The 20,075-nt window shown below is 40.9% G+C and overlaps 1 protein-coding gene across 1 annotated transcript in view; it reads right to left on the bottom strand.

Annotated features, from left to right (window-relative positions):
- FRAS1 (Fraser extracellular matrix complex subunit 1) overlaps positions 1 to 20,075 on the bottom strand; it is a 425,706-nt gene that overhangs the window by 20,234 nt on the left and 385,397 nt on the right. Inside the window, exons 61-69 of the mRNA XM_049632097.1 lie at positions 17,355 to 17,555; positions 15,609 to 15,796; positions 14,153 to 14,428; positions 11,366 to 11,598; positions 8,833 to 8,993; positions 6,691 to 6,905; positions 3,769 to 3,919; positions 2,034 to 2,141; positions 892 to 1,051 (exon numbers count right to left, since the gene is read on the bottom strand). Coding sequence (XP_049488054.1) covers positions 892 to 1,051; positions 2,034 to 2,141; positions 3,769 to 3,919; positions 6,691 to 6,905; positions 8,833 to 8,993; positions 11,366 to 11,598; positions 14,153 to 14,428; positions 15,609 to 15,796; positions 17,355 to 17,555 — 1,693 coding nt within the window. The remainder of the gene's footprint in view (positions 1 to 891; positions 1,052 to 2,033; positions 2,142 to 3,768; positions 3,920 to 6,690; positions 6,906 to 8,832; positions 8,994 to 11,365; positions 11,599 to 14,152; positions 14,429 to 15,608; positions 15,797 to 17,354; positions 17,556 to 20,075) is intronic.

Genomic DNA, 20,075 nt, shown 5'->3' with positions numbered 1-20,075 from the left:
GGAACAAGAATTTCATCTTGTTTATAGATCTTAATTTCATGATCTATAAAATACGGATAATAATATTCACGACAGACTCCCAGTTGCCTCATTATCTTTTTTATGGATAGTTTTTTATAATAGTTTTAATTATGTTTCTCCTATTCTTCCCCTTTACAAAAGATATTTTGCTGTATTTAACCAATTCCTATTCCACCTCTATCTTGGGTGTGGGAGAGAGATAAATCTTATTATTTATTTTATACAACACTGGACATAAGGGTGACATCTAGACCTGATAGTCAGAGATCCTGGATTTTGAACGGGTTGTGGTGACTTAAATTTCTTTATTACACTATGATTTTAATTTCCCAGTTTCCCTTGCAGGCAGATGTGTCATGTAATAAAATTCTAGCTATAGGATGTGAGTAGAAATTATATGCAGCCTTCTTGGTCTTGTCCTTGTAATAAGGGTAACCACTTCCTGGTTTATAGCAGAAGCTGATCTGACTTAATTTGTTTCTTTCTATTTTTGGAGGGTTATTTCTTAAAAAAATTTTTTAATGTTTGTTTATTTTTGAGAGAGAGAGAGAGGGACAGAGTGCAAGTGGGGAAGGGGCAGAGAGAGAGGGAGACACAGAATCTGAAGCAGGCTCCAGGCTCTGAGCTGTCAGCACAGAGCCCAATGAGGGGTTCAAATTCATAAACTGTGAGATCATGACCTGAGCTGAAGTCAGACACTTAACCAACTGAGCCACCCAGGTGGCCCATGTTGGAGGGTTATTTCTATTCCCTCCACCTTATAATAGAAATCCAACCTTTGGTGTGGGGGGAAGCCCTATTTCCCAAGCTCCTGAAAGAGACTGAGACCATTTTTAGATCTACCCTTGAACACCCCTATCCTGTATTCACCTGTTATAAGAGCTTGTGGCTCTCCAGAGTTGATATGGAGAATCAAAAGTCTGAGCACTCCATAGTAGCTGCAGGTCAAATTCAATTCCTCCTAGATGGTCTGGAGTCAGTATGAATGATTTCACATCAGGGAGGGTGTGATGCTCCATCACAAACTGTCCTATTTCAAGGGGAGACATACATACTTATTTGTGAGTTTTATAGTACTTGAGGTGAATCCTCTACTAAAGCCTTAGTACTGAATGAATATACTTTTATCAAACAATGACAGTTATACCTACCTTCTAACCCTTTAGAATGTATTTCACTCTGGCTGGACAGCATGGCATCTCACCCCAGTCTATCATCCTACTCATGATGGTCATTATGGTCATATATATTTATAAACAACACAAATGTACCTTGTAGAAATGGTGCCAAGTATATTCATAATAATAGGGGTCTTTATGGGACAATGTATGTCAAATAAACTTAGCTTTCAACTCCAAAATACATGTTTCTTAGAGGCAGAAAGGTCCTGGTAGTTTATAAATAGAAATATCAAATTCAGATTTTAAAAAACTACACTTAAAGCCACTCAAGTCCTTGGTGGAAGGAAACAATTTTAAACATCATAAAGGTTATTCAGCAGGATACTTCTACTCCTTCAAACTGTAGTCATCCATTGTCATGAATAAATAAAAGTAGAGAGACTTGTAGATTGAGAGACTGAAAAAATATAACAACTAGAATGTATGTGGATATTGACTGGATCCACTTTCCCTTTATATAAACAGATATAAAATAAATACAAAACAATATAAAAACAAATGGAAAAGACACTTGTAGGACAAGAAAGGAAATATGAATATAGACTAGCTATTATTGGATCAATCTTAAATATCTTGATGTACTGATACTCTTGTGATGTGTAAGAGAATGTCTTTGTTCTCAGGAGAGGCTTCTAAAGTATCTAGAGTAACTTGACAAGAAGTCTGCAGCTTGTTTTCAAATGTGGTACATAAATATGGGTATGGGTGCATACACACATAGCAAAACGTTAACAATTGTTGACTTGGTTTTTCATTGTTATATTCCTTTACCTTTTGTCTGTGTTTGTAATGTTTCTTAATAAAAAATTGGAAAAACTGCACTGATATTACCTCTGAATTTGGCATGGGTCTTGAATTCAATGACAAGACGGCCATCTTCTCGGATATAGATTCTTATTATCTGAAGCCTTGCAGAGAGCACACTGTCTGTCTGGATTCCTAGGCAGGCAATCATACATAAAACATCCAAGTTAGGGCCTGGAGATCTCCCACATAGTATCCTATATGTGAGTTGTCCCAGAGACACCTCTAAGTAAGAGCTGCACAGTCATTTGAATGTAAGAAAAATGTACATATTCATAGCAACGTAGAATCTATTTAGACACATTTGCCAATTAAAACTGTATGACAGTTCATTCCACTGTTGTTGTTGTTGTTGTTGTTGTTGTTGTTGTTGTTGTTATAGTTCCATTCTCTTTGACATAGTCTCTTCATACCTGAAAATGCCACCTGGACCAGAGTCAGGGCCCCAGCCCATGGCTCAAAACAACTGGCCTTTAAACTTCTCTCAACTTGACAGCAGCATGCGGTTATAGTGCATCTGCTTCATACTGTTTGCTTTTCCTTATGGGGACACCTTTTATTTGTTTTAAGTTTATGTATTTATTTTGAGAGAGAGAGAAAGAGTGTGTGAGCAGGGAAGGTGCAGAGAGAGGGAGAGACAGAATCCCAAGCAGGCTCTGCGCTGTCAGCACAGAGCCAGATATGGGACTCAAACTCAGGAACCATGAGATCATGAGCTGAGCAGAGATCAAGAGTCAGTTGTTTAACCAACTGAGCCACAAAGGCGCTCTTACAAGGACACCTTTCATGACTTGACAGAACCATAAACCATGTCCTGGTGGCTACATTTAATATTAAATCCATGGAGGATTAAAGATTAGCATGTAGAAGGCCAGCCATATATGGCATGACATGAGTGAACTGTGGCTTTAATAAGAGTAACTACAATCATGATGTCCAATGAGTCCAGTATGAATCAAAACAAAAGGACGACCAAAGGATGGGGAAAATAACATTTAAAAAGAACCCCAAATCTCAAGAAATGATCTGACCCAGAGTGTGAAAACTTCCTGAAGTTATTTTCCTATGAGAAATATAAGACAAATGATTTGAGTTGAAAGCACTGAACAGAAGAAAGGACTGTACTTTCCATTACTAGAGATGAGGTCCTATCTAAAGAAAACTCCTGTAGCTGGTTAGTATCTCTGTGCCCGGTCGAGTAAATCACCTGTAGAGATTTACAGGTGAGGGAGAACAGGAGCAGCAGAAGGGGAGATAATTTTGGGGTATCGTGTGATAGCAGCAGGAAAAGGTGTCTTGGGAGAGATAAGGGTACGGTGTGAACTCTTAGCTGAGGGGCTGTGGCTCCTGAAAATAACCATGTCCATGAATGCTGATACTAGAGGGCCTGCAGGGATGAAAAACTCAATTCACACCCAGAGTAGAGGATGGCAGGTGACAGATGGGTCCTATACGGTCTGTTAGGGGTTTAGAGGTGTCCTTCTGGAGTATAACCATGTTCATTTGTTCCTAGTTACAAATGGTGTAATTCAAGGCATTTAAGGAGCAAAAGCGTCTTCGAATCAGATGCATTGAAATGGAAAAATATATCAAGAACAACCTGGCTCACTTTATTCATTTGGTCTAGAGTAGCAGCCCACTTGGACTGTATATAGGACAACGGGATGAAGAACGGAGCTCTTATTAAAAGGAACTACTCATTATTTTCTTTTAGTCTTACTTAAGCATAAGACAGGAGTAGTTAAGATGTAAATGGGTATACCTGTTCTCCAGAGAACAGTGTCATAGAAGAAGGAAAACTCCATTTCAGTGTGGTGCTCCAAAGAAGCCCAGCCCCTGGGGGCTGTCACATAGATGTAGGACACATAGAGAGGCACGTGCACGGTCAGGAACGACTGAGCAGAGTCTCTCACCTGCCAAGCAAAAGGTGTGCACACGGAGGGTTATTTCTTCCCTGGGATGAAAAGGCATATGGTTACATCTCAGTTCAATTTTTACCTCACTCATTTAGTTACTTCTGCAGTCAGTAATTATAACCAAGTACCCACAACCGTGCTGGGCATGTAGGCACCAGACCAAGCTTCTTCCTCAGCAGTGGAAAAAGCCCAAATCACTGCCATTATGGAACCTATAGTCTAGTAGACATACATAAATTTTAAAAATAAAGAAAGGGATAGGAAGTGTCCAGGATGCTTCTTTCTATAGGGTGATCCGGGAGGGCTTTTCTGAGGGGGTGACACTTGAACAAAAACATTTCTGAAGACTGAGAAGGAGATGTGCCTCCACTGTTCAGTTGCCTTGGACAAGATTTTAAAGGCACATAGTTATTCCCAACGATCAGTACATAGTCCCTCACTGACCACATTTTCCAGTGGCCTATAGGAAAGCCTGAATCAGCCCTAATTGGGAAGATGCCCAAGTCTATTCACATCTCTGGCAACAGGAAATGAGGTCATGGGATTTGGATATCATATCTAGGAAACTTCCCAACACACAGTTCAGAGCTGTGTATGTTTGGGCAATTTCCCATCTCCTATAATACCTCACGGAAATACTTTTGAAAAGGCAACGCATCATACTTCCAAGAGAATATTTCTTCTAAGGGAATTCCTGTTACTGCTATTAACTTGGCTCAAACATTTTTATTTAACTATGCAGTGAACAAAAACTGGATGGAAAGATAACAAAATATAAACGGAAGCTTTCATGGAGAAGCTAACTGCATGTATGTGTGTATGAATGGGAGAGTTGGTTTATTCATTTTATATTTTCCTCCATAAACACATATTTCTTTTATAACAAAAAAAGCTTAGTTTGAAAAAATTTTATTTTTATCATTGGTGGAATCGTATAATCCCCTACGGAACTTAGATTTTTCTTTTGTTTTCAAGCACAATGTAAAGTGTTTCCATGGGCAATTTAGGAAAAGAGCCAAGTGTTTTATCAATGTTTGGGACACAAAAATTTTATTTTTCTAGAATATTTTTTCATATTCAATGTTGTCAGGGATTTAAAATTTGATTACAAGTTTTTCAAAAGACTGCTAATTCCATAAAAAAATTATCTTTTGAAATGGCTTAATCTGTTTTCTTCAGGAAATTTCTAGACTTTATCTGGGCCTCGCACCATATTCTGTCCTTTTAATATACAGGCTTTGCTAAAATTATTGATATTAGAACCTCAATAATTCTTTAGCTGATTGAAAAAATTAATTTTCCCTCTCTGTTTCTGTTTTCTATCCTTTATCCCTCATGACATTACTTACTAATCCTTAAAAAAAATCCAAACCTTGACAAATATTTACTATATACCTGCAATGTGCTAAGATTCTTTCCCCAGTTGAGATGATTGGTTACAATTTCAGATGAGATTCAGAGAAGTTACGACAAGAAAATATATGAACTAGGGCTTGGTTATAACTAGGGCTTGGTCTACATTCTTTCTACCATACACCAGCTGTTTTAACTATTTTTAAAGAAACGGACTGCAATGAAGTACTTCTGTGCATATATTCTGTGTTGGTTCAAGAAGTGGGGCATATATAACAAGAAATCTTAGCCTTTGAGATTTTTAGATATATTCTGAACAAAAATATACAAAAACATGATTAAAGTAAAAACACGGAGAACACAGAATACTAATTTTTGAGAGGTCAGGAGGAACCAATCACTTAGTTTTGCATTTCGAAGGTGAATATAGGTCATGTAACTGCAGAAACAGAGAACTTAAGAATGCTTTAATTTTCCACTCAGTAGAGGGCAGTAGTGTATATAAAATGAGAGCTAACCAAACAAAGATAGTGCAAAATAAACCAAATTTTAATCAAAGGCACGTCCTCAAAATGATTACTCTCAGTGCCTCCAGAAGTCCCTCTTTCAGTGTGGTTAAACCGATTTGAAATGAAGAACAAATGTTAATTTTTAGTTCATTGAGATAACTGCTGATAATTAGGTAGAATTTGCTTTAGATTCATATTTCCCATGAGGATGCATTTCTTTGATATAACTGCCCTCCTATGACTATGGCTTCTTGCTAAAATTTTCTTTTGTCACTAATGTTCCACAACGATTAAGAATGTGTCCATTTTTGCAAGGGTTGTAAATTTTGCACAGATTTGGACTAGGAATGAAATCAAAGTGTTATACACAATTCTCTCTCCATAATGCTTAAAAAGCATTATGTTTTCCCTGTCTTCTGGAAAGGTACACCTTACTTTGACTTATTTCTCCATATGCGGAAAAGAAAACATCTACTTCGTAATAACCTTACCATGAAATGTCAATCCTTTTGGCTTCCAAAATATACCCAGGGGGATGGATATATATATTATTATATATTATATATTATATATTATATATTATATATTATATATATATATAGAGAGAAGCAAATATTAGATTTTTATATAAGTGGCTGTGCCAGACAGTAATGTTTTTCCACATTCATTTTAACATTTTCCACATTAATTTTCCAGTTAATTGATTTAGAAGACTTTCGAGGGTTCTGTCTAGCCATCATGCTGCTAAGGTCTCATTTGAAGGACTTCTAAAGACTCCTTTGGTTATCCCAGTTCTGGGGCTGGGCACCAGATGCAACATGCTAACAGAAGTGCTTCAGGAAGAAACAAAATTTCATATGGCACCCAGGTGCTTGCAGCCTTTGGATAAGCCCCTGGAGGACCCACCTGGAAGTCGGCAGTTACAGACCCCCCACAGACATCAATTAACTCAGTCATGTCATAATAGGCATCAAAGGTCCAGACGCAGCTCTTCAGGTTCAGGTGTTTGTAGAGCTGGATGGTCTTGGGCTCCCGGACGCTGGGGTCAAATTGGAAGGGGCGGTCATAGCCAGGTCCCAGGGCTGTGCTGTCATAGACCTTATCGTCCAGGAACGCTGCCTCTGTGGGGGAGGGAGGAACAAGGAACAAGAAGTCAGTCTGTTGACATGCCCCTCGTTGGCTGCCCAGGAGCTGGGTGGGGAGAAGGGATGTGTCCTTGAGAAACTGAGATACCTTACCTTCTATCAGAGACCATTAATGGAGCAACCCAGGGTTCCCAATACACACTGCATGAGAAGGGGAGGGGAGCTAGAGTACCTGTTGCTAGGGGGTTACCTGTGACTGAGTTCATAGACTCCTCTAAGAGGCTGCATGAACCCCAGAAGAAAAGATGAGCAAAGGGTACCATAAATGGAGCCAGAGCTCAGTGGCCCTGTGTGTCTTGGAAAAGAATACATACTGAAGCTTTGCAATCAACCCTTGAAGAAACAGATTTACTACATGGATGATTTGTTGATGAATTGTTATTTTTTAAGACTGATTTTTTAAAAATAGCTTTTATGTAAAGCCAACAGACAAACATCTGACTACCTCCTCCCCTGCTATGGTTTCTGAACTCTTAGGAAAAAAAAAATCTTAATTTTGTGCTAATGAGTAAATAGCTCGCTAATGATGCTTGACTAAACCTCCCTGCTACGGGCAAAAATTATTGGATCAAATGCTGCCAAGCAACCACAGTGTTCTAAATTAAGGAAGACCTTTATGCAGTAGAGAGCTAAACACAGATACAATTTTAGAATATCAAGATTCAAATTTTTTATAGTACTAAAAGCAAATATAATATTCTGAAAGAGTCTTAGAATGTCTGAAACGTCTTAGGATGTTTGACACCAGCACCTGGTCCTCTGCCCTGAAAGGAGTAGGATCTCAATTATCATGTGTTGAATTTAATTGTGTTTAAGTGGGAAGAGGTACAAACTTTCAGCCTATAAACAGTGTATGTTTCTTTCAGTGGCTGCACACGTGAACCGGTTAGACTTTCATGTGTAGCTCAGTGACTTGCGAATAATTTATACTCAACTAATTTCTACCGTGTAAAGACCATCACTACCTAAAGTGATGCTTAATGAATATGAAAGAGCGTATGAATGCTTCTCTATCTTCTAAAATACTGGTAAATGATTCATCGGTTGTCAAGGGAGGAAACACGCATTTAATGCGCACTCGCTAAGGTAAATGGAAATGGACAGGATCCTTTGTAGAGTAAAATGTCTGCTATGGTAGACACCGGATGTGCCACCCAGGCTGTCAGCTCCTTCAGGTTTGCGTCAGTGGCACAGCGGCTCCTGCGGCCACCCTTGTGGGGGCTCTGGCATCCAGTGACTGAGGTGCCTCAGAGAGGGCTGTCAGCTGGGGCTGGAAGTAGGAAGAGTTCCTGAAGCGGTGGGGGCTTCTGGAGGGCTGCACTGCAGTCTGACTTCTCCCTCTGCCCAATTCTGCGTCCTCTCCTTCCTCTTCACAGATGCTGATCCCCAATGAACATCTTGCACCCCCACATTTCATCTCAGCTCCTGCTCCGGGAGCCCATCCTATAACATGTGACATCTGCACTTTAGCTTTCTAAAGATGCTGCAATCAGGGGATTTCAGGGCACAGATCCAAACATGCTCAACAGTGGGGCAGGGAAAGAACGAACATTTACCATGGCAGGTGCTTTAAAAACCGTCAACAGATTAAATCCTTACCTTGATTGGTAGCAATTGTTTTCCTCATGTCACAGATAAGCAAACAGTGGTTTGGGGAAGTTCTGCTATTTCTGTTTAGTTGTATAGGTAGTAGAATTAGGGATTCGAACCTAAATCAGCTTGGTTCCAAAGTCCTTGTTTTTCCCTATTCACTTCACTGTCTGAGCTGCCTATGTTTGGTTGTCTGCTAGGAAGGAAATCCACTAAACATGCAGACTTTGAGGACTGGGAGACACGAAAGCCGAGTTCGCCTCGCTCTATCCCTAAGGGCCACTGTGCTGGGCTGGAATGGGAAAGCCCCCACCTGAGATGCCTCTCAGGTCACGGGTGGTGACGAGATTGGAGCAGACGTGCTGGTGTCTGTAGATGGACTCAGATAATAGAAAATGCAAGTTGTGCAGCGGCATGGTGGAGATAAGGGGCAGCATTCCATCCTGGTGCGGGATCTGCACGGAAATGTGGATTCTAAGGGAAAAAACGGCGGAGATAGTGTTTAGGTGCATGCTCTAAGCAGTTAATATGGTACATTTCTTTCTCATAACTCAATCTGTCTTCACCAGTGAATTTACCCTTTTTTTTTCTTGAAGCTTTCCGTGTAGGAACATGAGGGTATGATATATGTGTGGGGTTGTTCTCCACCCCCACCCCAGCCCCCCCATCAAGAAATCCTCCAGACTCAGGACTGATAGCAATCAAGAATCACAGGTGTTTTTTTGTTTTGTTTTGTTTTTTATATATACAAGAAAAGATAATATCACAACCACAAATGACTTTAAAGCTTCCTTTTGCTTTAAATGGGAGCTTTGTTTCCTTGTGTGCTACAGCAGAATGACTGATAGAGGTGCTGTTCCCCTTCTCTGTCACAGTGAGTGTCTGGGACACTTCTATTTTTTAAAGTATTTGTGCCAAAAGACCTAACTGAGCTCTTTATACTCTAAGGTAGATATCCCTACCCAGGAAAGTATCTTAGAAATAGTTATACCCCACTACTGCTACTGTCCCCCCCAGCCAAAAGAGACTTTTCTCCCCTCTGTCCCTTCAAGTTCCAGCAACAAGGGCGGCCCTAACTGGCCTCTGTTTGCAGTGTGCTCTCCCCTCATCTACATTTTTCCTTTTTTAAAGTTTATTTATTTACTTTGAGAGAGGGGCAGACAGAGAGGGGAAGAGGTTGAATCCCAGGAAGGCTCCACACTGTCAGTGCAAAGAGCCTGATGTGGGGCTTGAAGTCACAAACCATGAGATCATGACCTGAGCTGTTAACTGACTGAGGCACCCAGGCACCCCTCCCCTCATCACTTCTCAGCACATAGGTGCCTTTGCACCAGGAAGTCTGTAACTTATTCATATTGGCTGCTATGTCTTGTACGCTTTCAGACTCTGTTTATCTTGCCTCCCCACAGTGAGGACAAGGATCATTTCCTTCACGTCTTTTGTTTCTCCAGAGCACGTAGTATAAAATCCTAACTAAAACACGAGCTTAATAAATATTGGTTAAGACTGTGAAAGAACAGAACTGTAGTTATGGGCTGCGTTATTTTCATTGTACAAGTTTAAATTTTCAGCGTGTTGATTGAGGGTGCCTTTGACTTTTTACAGCTTGTCTCTTGGAACAAAAACCCAAGAGACATTTTTAAGAGGAATCGCTACCTTGCAATATGAACATGATGTCTCTTTTGCTGGGAAGGGGTCAGTAGTGCCCTGGGCACTCCTGCTACTGCTTTTCAACAAAAGTAAATCTTATTCGGTTGGAAAAAAGAAAGAATTTGCATATTCTTGGCTCCATATTTAAATCTTTTTTTTTCTCCATGCAAATGAACCCCTTTCTCTGAACTTAGTTGCTCATAAAGGCACATACATAAATACCACAAGGTTTAATGAATATGTATAATATGCATGAATTCTTTTTTTGCTAGGCAAAACTGAAAGTATCCATTTCCATCAAACTCATGGTAGCACAGGAAAAAATAAAAGCACACGTGCCCAGTGACTTTCAGTTTACACAGTATTATTACTCTGTTCACTAGATATTTAGCAAGAGTCTCTTAGGCGCCAAGAAGCACTGTCCCAGCCAGAAGGGACCAAAAAAAAAAAAAAGAAGGTCCGTGCCCTCTCCGTCTACTGTGGGGACAGACAGAGAATGAAGGGTGATAATGGTCTGAAAGAGGTATGGATAGCATGGGTGCCAGTGGAGCTCTAAGGGGGAGCTTCCAAATTAAATTGGGGAAGATGATGGTTCTTGCAAAGGATGTCATGAGGTAGGTGGAGGAGGACAGTAGGATTTAACTACATTGAGTGGAAGGGGGCTGGGAGAATTGCGGTCAGGAGTGACAGCATGGCAGAGGCACGCAACATAAAAGAGTTGGAAGCCCTGGCGATTTGGTTTCAGTTTGGTTCTCTGTGGGTGGACTGGCAGGTGAGGATGACAAGGTGAGGGACATGAGGCTAAGAAGACAGGCAAGGGGCCAGTTTTCGGGAGCCTATGAAGAATTTTTTCTGAAGCTTTTATCACCACTATTCTTTTTTTAATATATTTTTAAAAAATGTTTTTATTCATTTTTGAGAGACAGAGAGAGAGAGAGAGAAAGAGAGAGAGAGAGAGAGAGAGAGGGACAGAGCCTGAAGCAGGCTCTGTGCTGACAGCAGAGAGTGCCATATGGGGCTCAAACTCACAAACAGTGAGATCACGACCTGAGCCGAAGTTGGACACTTAATCGGCTGAGCCATCCGGGCACCCCTCCACTATTCTTATTTTGCAGAACACCACTCATTCATCTGTCTCACCCAGAAAACACACAAAAGGATAGCCCTCTCATTGTGGAAGGCACCACCTGCCTGACCTGTTCGGATGTTCCTTGTGCTTGACGTCCAAGTATTTCAAGGTTGCGATGAAGGACTGAGCCTGGAAGCCTCTGGCTGTCCCAGCTACCACTGGGGTGTGGCAGATTGCACTGTCTGTTCCAATGGTAACAATGTTGCTCCTTAAGGGGGTCCCCACATGGCCCACCTTGTCCACAGCCTTTGCCACACAGCGCACATGGAACCTCCGGCTGAAGTAAATGCTATCCAGGACCTACCGGGAAGCAAAAAGTACATCAGACATGTGTTTACTCCTTAAACAGCTCCTTCCACTGTATCTTCTGGATGATATGACATCACCAGTTTCTGGTACAGGGTTATCTGTGAAGACCACCCATTATCTGTCTATCCATCCCACTATCCACTCATCTATTTATCTGTTCATTCATTTGCCACAAAACTGGTGACTTTCTCCCAGGAGCCAGTCACTAGGGACAGAGCAGTAAGTACTTATAGCCTAAGGCAGTATGTCAGACAGTGTTAAGTAGATAGATGTGGAGCAAGAGGCCAGAGATGACAGGTTACCGGTGATGGTATTGGTCTCTTTATATATTAGGTTCAGCATAAGGACCACTCAGCTGATTTTCAACCTTTCCATTAAGACTGGTTGGTCTCGAAGTCACTTTTGCTGAGGTCATGGTGTCAGGATACAGAGGAGGGATGCTTCCTTCCCAGGAATTCTTATTTTTCTTTCTTTCCTACTGCTGGTCCCTCCCCCAGCCCCACCTAATGACCACACACATTGCAAAGGTTACAATAACCTGCAGGGTGGAAATTGAGAACTTGTCCTCTGAAACCTACTGGCCTTTGGAGGTCTTTCAACAGATTCTTTCATGTTCCCAGATGCAGAGAAGCCATAAGAATGCTTAACTCAATCTCTGCAGAGGCAACGTGGGTCACCACAACTCTTTAGGTAATGTGTGCATACACACAGGGAAGTACATAACAAGAAAAGTTAATTAGTAGTTCTGTGTGCCATAGACCTCCCACAAAGCAATCATACAAACTTATAAATTCTACCCATGAAAACAATTTTCATTGAAGTCCATTAAAAATTAAAGAGGATTTTTCCATTAAAATTTTTTTAATTAGCTGCCAACGCCTTATTTATTTATTTACACATGGACTTAGTTCAGAAGGGATTTGAGGCATCTTACAAAAATGCACACAATACAATGGTATTAAATAAATAATTGAAGAAACAAAGATAAAGCAAAGGAAACTGGGGTAAAAGTATTAGTCACCAAGTCATTGCAAGAAGAAAAACTGAAACATAAAGTAAAATTATAAACTTGGTACCTGTTAAAAATGTATATTTGGCTCAAATCAGACCAAACTGCCTTCATGGTGTTTTGAAAAGAGAATTAGATACTTAATAAAACACTAAGCTATTAAGTCTTGCCATTTAAATTTTTAAAATTTATCAGGTAGTTTAGCTAGGTTATGTTGCAAAAGAATTGATCTATTGGCCTTTTTAAAAATTTTTTTTAACGTTTATTTATTATTATTGAGAGACAGAGAGAGACAGAGTATGAGCATGGGAGGGGCAGAGAGAGGAGGAAACACAGAATCTGAAGTAGGCTCCAGGCCCTGAGCTGTCAACACAGAGCCTGATGCGGGGCTCGAACTCACCAACTGCCGGATCATGACCTGAGCTGAAGTCGGATGCTTAACCGACGGAGCCACCCAGGCACCCTGACCTATTGGCCTTTCTGAATAAGCTATGTGAAAAACAGTGGACATGAGTGACTGCTTTGTCCAGGGCCCCCCATTTATCTGTGCCTTTCCTCCACTATTATCCCATGTACGTGAAGCACTTACTGAAGTGAGAAGAAACTGAGAGCTGAATAGGAAAAAATCTAGAGAAATTCAGTCTGAAAGAAAGCTCTGATCTCCAAAATTATTAAGTGCATTAATTTCAATCAAAAATTGTTGAGGGCTTACTATGTGCCAGGTACTATGCTGAGTATCTCCACTGCTTCCAGTTCTGTCTCTGGGGAGAATGACGTCACTGGAGTGAGGAGCTGTCACTGCAGTGCGCTGTTTCTTAAGGTTGGGCAAACCCTTACTCACTGTTCATTGCTCTCTGGTGGTGGGTCTGGGGTCCCACCTCCTTGAGGACAGCAACTGCATAGTGAACTTCTTTGCGTGTCCTCCTACAATTTTGCAAAATGCTGATCCCTCGGAAACATTCTCTTCTTTGTTTAATAACGGTGCCGTCTCTACTAGCACCATCAATGTGCTGAGCATGTTGGGCTATAAAAATGTGGTAGGACCCTTGGTCCAGGTCCTTAAGGAGTTTCTATTCTATCACCTATTGAACGATTGAAGACATGTGGAAAAAAGTAATCATTAACTGTACCTACCTAGAATCTTTGACTTACTTTACCATTTATAGATCACTTTTACAACCGATTCGTCAGTGACCTTGTCAAGTCGCTAAGTGGAAGAAGTACTATTTTGCAGATCAGGAAACGGAGACTCGGGGAGGTTAAGCAACCTCTTAACATCACATAGTTAAAAGTAGGCAGAATCAAGAATAGTAAACAGGTTGTCTGATTACTGGCGTGGTTCTCTTTCCATTATACCACATTACCTCTTCTTATATATAAGAATTAAAAGAGCTGGGTATATACTGTGTACCTGCTCATTCATTTATTTCATTCCAAATGCCATGCAAGGACCTTAAGGAATTTGATAAAGTTGTGGTGACAAACAGAGACACGAGTTTTCTCCCTATGCAACCAGGCCCAGACCCCTAGACCTACCATGTGGTTGACACTGGTAAATGGTGTGTTGTCAGTGATGGTCTCAAAGGGAGAGCGAGCCCCATTGCCATCAGTGGGGGTGGCTACTTCCCAGCTGAACTGCACAGATGATTGGTTGATGCCAGCCTCACTGCAGCGTTCCTTCATGACAGCATACTTGGGGAAATGAGAGTCACAGGGGGTGACACAAACCAGTGGGTAGCCTGGGGAGGGGGATTTCTTGACTCCTTCCTTGGTAACCTCTTCTACGTGGTCATAGTCGGCAAGTGTAACAACCTGAAAAGGAGCAACAAAGCTTCAGCCTGGGCTGGGTGTTGGGATGCTCAGAGAGCTAGGGGTCCCCTCCCTAGAGATCCACAAGATCCCTTAACCGCTAGGGATTCTTTAAAATATAACGGAAGCTTTCACAGTGCTTCGCCAGGCATCCCTAAAAGATACTACATATCAGTGGTGAAGAAGATCTTCCTTTTGCCTGAGCTAAAAATCTTTAGTATCTGGTTAATCTTATTCCTGAATCAGAGCTCTATCACTCATGTGGAAAATACTTTTATTTTCATGCACACTGTCACTAAAGCTATATCATGAGTAACAGTTACTAGTTTAAAGCTGCATTAAAAAATACAATAAATTAAGTTGCATTAAATTGTTAATGATACACAGTAGTATATCTGGCAAAACAAAAGTAAATAAAGGGAGTGTATTTCTTCCATGGTTGAATAAGAGACACATTTTGGAATGATCCTTCTACTATAGAAGACTAGCTAGGGGAGGCTAGAAGACTTATTCTGACTGCCTCATTATTATGGGTTAAGTTTCCCTTGGCAACCTCCAGGCATTTTCCTCCTAATTGTAAAGTCGTTGCGCTCATTGCATACACCCCAACATGGGAAGTCGGGTACTGCACTTTTGCAAATACTTACCTCTATGTGTGTGGCAAGTATGTAGGGTAATAGATACGGGGTAGCATTATTTTTTTTCTCCACTCTTCTAGGTCCCACCAAAGACGTGAGAAGATCAATTGTATTGCACTTTCTGTGTTTATCACACTAGGGTATCAACATGTTTTGGTCTCACTCTTCTGTCAGAACAGGGTTTCTCATCCTTGGCACTACTGACATTTATGCCAAATACTTCTTTGTTGTTGGGGCTGTCCTGTGCATTGCAGGATGTACAGCAGCATTCCTAGCTCCTACCCATTAGATGCTAATAGCGCCTAGTGTGACATCCATTGACCGTTGTGGCAACCAAAAGCGTCATCAGACATTGCCAAATGTCCCGTGGAGGTGGTGGTGCAGGGAAGGGGTTTGGGAAGGAAGGAACAAGACGGCTCCTGGTTGAGAACTACTGTGTTAGAAAAATGAAGAAGTATAGCACCAGAAGTCCTACTTCTGCCAAGTTCTCAGCTACTAGTCACTAGGACATACAAGTAGTGATCCCTTTGGGTCAAGCAACTCACAATGGGTGGCGCTGGCAATATGAGACTCCCTGCTGCTTCCTGGTCTAGGATTGTCACTGTGGCAGTGGTCACATCACCAAGAACTGCTTCCACTGGGTCATCTGGGCCAAGGACTAGGGAGAAAGATTCATGCCATTCCCGGTCTTCATTGGACAGGATCTCGACTTTGAAAAAGATATGATCCACACCTTCACCAAGCACAGAACAAAAAGAGAGCAAAGGTTCTCATTAGGTGACCTCACTAAGTGCAGGTTGGCACTGCTGAGACTTCCTGTTAAACAACGCCCTTTCCTTTTAGAGGTTTTCTATAAATACAGTGGTTGCTAATCACTTTATTCTCATCTCAAGTGAGAAATCTATTTTATAGACCAAATTCCACCTGTGGTAGAGGCTCAGTATTGCAGATTTACTATTCAATGCCATATGAGAATTAATGGCCCCTGTCTGACACTAGCTGGTAGTAATAAAAATCTATGATCCAAAATACACTCCACCCTGGTTATGAGGATTTTTTGCTTAATTTTTCTTTCCCCTTTACACTTAGGCATGGGATCCTGCGTGGCAGTGAGGGCTTGCACACAAGACATCCTTCAAAGCTGTCCTGAGAAGCAGTACCTCAAGGGCTTCCTACCAGGCCATCCCCGCAAAGACAATAACATAAAGGTTTGGCAGCCTGGAACGAGGAGGGTGAGAGCCTTAGAAACTCCCTTCCTTTCCTATAAACTGATTCTCTGAGGGTGAAAATCTCCCTGGTTGTGGTTAAGGCTCCCTTCTTCCTCTCCTGTAAATTCCTGGGTTAGGTTATTCCCAAGACCTATCTTTCTACCAGATCCTTATGCAGAAAAGGAAAAAGTAAAGACACGTGGAAGAATAGTCCTTGTATGGAGGTGGAGGAAGGGCATCTACGTTTCCAGCAAACACTAACCAGATGTACATGGGATAAAGCGAAAAGCCCTTAAAAAACTCCAGTGGAATGAGAGACATCAGAGACTCCTCCCCCTTCATTTCTGAGGGAGTCACTTCTTCCCCCCACTGGCCAAGACATCTCTGAAAAGGACATCTACCACTGTTGCCCACTTCTGGCTACATTGCAAATGGCTCTAGGATCTGCACCAGTCTTTTTACCTTATGTTGCTCCAGAAAGTTCTGTGACAAAATCTAGCATATAATTCAACTCCTTCTCCATCTCCAACTATATCAAATAGTTAAACAGCCAGCTGTGACCTGAATCCCATCTCTCTCTCTTCCCTGACTCATTTCCATAGTTCTCTCTATACAATAAACCTTTTTTAGAAATCTCATAACAGGATATCCTGTCTCTTAGCAGATGTTAAACCACTGGAGCACAGAGACTGTGCCTTCTGGATTTTAGTAATCTCTGAAGGTCCCAGCACACTGGTTTGTATCAATATTTGTTGGATCATGGCAGTCATGTTTATTCTTTTAAAATCAACTGCATCTGTTACTCAACCAAATCATAGGCTAACAATAACAACAAAATCCTTTTAAATGAGCCAAAATGCCAAGGATGTTCTGAAGTAAGGGATCTCCTTTTTTCTTTTTTAGAAAAATGCCATTTTTTAAGAAAGATTCCTATAATATCAAATGTGTGCTTAATAAATACTTCATGATTAATCAGCACTACTGTTTTCCTCTTTTATTTTTCTGCTCATCCCTTTCTTCAAATACAAGATATTTGCCTCTCTACTATGTAAAACTCACAGACTGGGATTGGCATTCAATTACCGGGACTGAACTTCAAGACTCGACTCTTGGGGTAATAATCCACCCCAGACTGGGCAGACCCATCGCGTGTGCTACAGCGGATCTTGGATGTCCTGTTCTGATCCCCTCTTCGGATCACCTTGATGTTCAGGATGGCTATGGCATCTGGCCCTGAGGGTTCACGGACTTGATATGCAGCTTCTTCAAACTCAATGGTAGGGGCTAAGGAAACAGGATTAAGAAAAACAAGAGCCAGTTAGAAAAGCACAAAGGATTCCCACCCCCATGAAAACATCTTATAAAGACAAGAGGGAGTTTTCCACATTAGTAAATAGTACAAAGGCACAATGGCTTACAGTCATAAAAATCAATCAGTTTTTACTTCTCAGCAAAGGTTTGGAAAAGGAATTTATTTGTGATTCTGTAGGACTTCTCACAGGTTTCTTATTAAAAACAGTATACTGGGGGAAATATTTTTAAGCACTTTGAAATGCATGATGTCCAAGTTTCCATCTGGGTATCACAACTCACAAAATGTTTTTAAATTCACACACTTTATCAAGGGACTGAGAGAGAGTAAACCCTTGGTAAATACCAACCAATGGCATGAATCAACTCTTTTTCATTTATGAGATATGAATTTCTAAGTTTTATAATTTATCTCATTTATACACAACCTAAACTTCCCAAGTCCATCTCCCATCTCTGATCTTCTGGGTCCTTCCTCCCAGGGCCCTTATGTCTCTCACCCTTAACTTTTCCTAACTTCTCCTAGGTTATTTAGTTAAGAAAGAGTAGTTTTAATGAAGAACCCAAGACTTCCTAACACTCTGGTTTGAGGTGCGATTCTCATTGCTATGAAATGATTAATATGTTGGTTTTAAAAAAAATTTCAAATTGTGCCTTCTTTTCCATTATATGAGTCAAGCTTTTCGCTTTTTGCAGATGACATGATATTATACATGGAAAATCCGATAGACTCCACCAAAAGTCTGCTAGAACTGATACATGAATTCAGCAAAGTTGCAGGATACAAAATCAATGTGCAGAAATCAGTTGCATTCTTATACACTAACAATGAAGCAACAGAAAGACAAATGAAGAAACTGATCCCATTCACAATTGCACCAAGAAGCATAAAATACCTAGGAATAAATCTAACCAAAGATGTAAAAGATCTGTATGCTGAAAACTATAGAAAGCTTATGCAGGTAATTGAAGAAGATATAAAGAAATGGAAAGACATTCCATGCTCATGGATTGGAAGAATAAATATTGTCAAAATGTCAATACTACCCAAAGCTATCTACACATTCAATGCAATCCCAATCAAAATTGCACCAGCATTCTTCTCGAAACTAGAACAAGCAATCCTAAAATTCATATGGAACCACAAAAGGCCCCGAATAGCCAAAGTCATTTTGAAGAAGAAGACCAAAGCAGGAGGCATCACAATCCCAGACGTTAGCCTCTACTACAAAGCTGTCATCATCAAGACAGCATGGTATTGGCATAAAAACAGACACATAGACCAATGGAATAGAATAGAAACCCCAGAACTAGACCCACAAACGTATGGCCAACTCATCTTTGACAAAGCAGGAAAGAACATCCAATGGAAAAAAGACAGTCTCTTTAACAAATGGTGCTGGGAGAACTGGACAGCAACATGCAGAAGGTTGAAACTAGACCACTTTCTCACACCATTCACAAAAATAAACTCAAAATGGATAAAGGACCTGAATGTGAGACAGGAAACCATCAAAACCTTAGAGGAGAAAGCAGGAAAAGACCTCTCTGACCTCAGCCGTAGCAATCTCTTACTCGGCACATCCCCAAAGGCAAGGGAATTAAAAGCAAAAGTGAATTACTGGGACCTTATGAAGATAAAAAGCTTCTGCACAGCAAAGGAAACAACCAACAAAACTAAAAGGCAACCAACGGAATGGGAAAAGATATTTGCAAATGACACATCGGACAAAGGGCTAGTATCCAAAATCTATAAAGAGCTCATCAAACTCCACACCCGAAAAACAAATAACCCAGTGAAGAAATGGGCAGAAAACATGAATAGACACTTCTCTAAAGAAGACATCCGGATGGCCAACAGGCACATGAAAAGATGCTCAACGTCGCTCCTTATCAGGGAAATACAAATCAAAACCACACTCAGATACCACCTCACGCCAGTCAGAGTGGCCAAAATGAAGAAATCAGGAGACTATAGATGCTGGAGAGGATGTGGAGAAACAGGAACCCTCTTGCACTGTTGGTGGGAATGCAAATTGGTGCAGCCGCTCTGGAAAGCAGTGTGGAGGTTCCTCAGAAAATTAAAAATAGACCTACCCTATGACCCAGCAATAGCACTGCTAGGAATTTATCCAAGGGATACAGGAGTACTGATGCATAGGGGCACCTGTACCCCAATGTTTATAGCGGCACTCTCAACAATAGCCAAATTATGGAAAGAGCCTAAATGTCCATCAACTGATGAATGGATAAAGAAATTGTGGTTTATATACACAATGGAATACTACGTGGCAATGAGAAAAAATGAAATATGGCCTTTTGTAGCAACATGGATGGAACTGGAGAGTGTGATGCTAAGTGAAATAAGCCATACAGAGAAAGACAGGTACCATATGGTTTCACTCTTATGTGGATCCTGAGAAACATAACAGAAACCCATGGGGGAGGGGAAGGAAAGAAAAAAAAAAAAAAAAAAAAAGAGGTTAGAGTGGG

This window comes from Panthera uncia, chromosome B1, assembly GCF_023721935.1.
Source record: "Panthera uncia isolate 11264 chromosome B1, Puncia_PCG_1.0, whole genome shotgun sequence".
NCBI classification, from domain to species: Eukaryota; Metazoa; Chordata; class Mammalia; order Carnivora; family Felidae; genus Panthera; species Panthera uncia.
The sequence above is the reverse complement of the archived record's forward strand: the minus strand, read 5'-3'. Positions and strand labels throughout refer to the sequence as shown.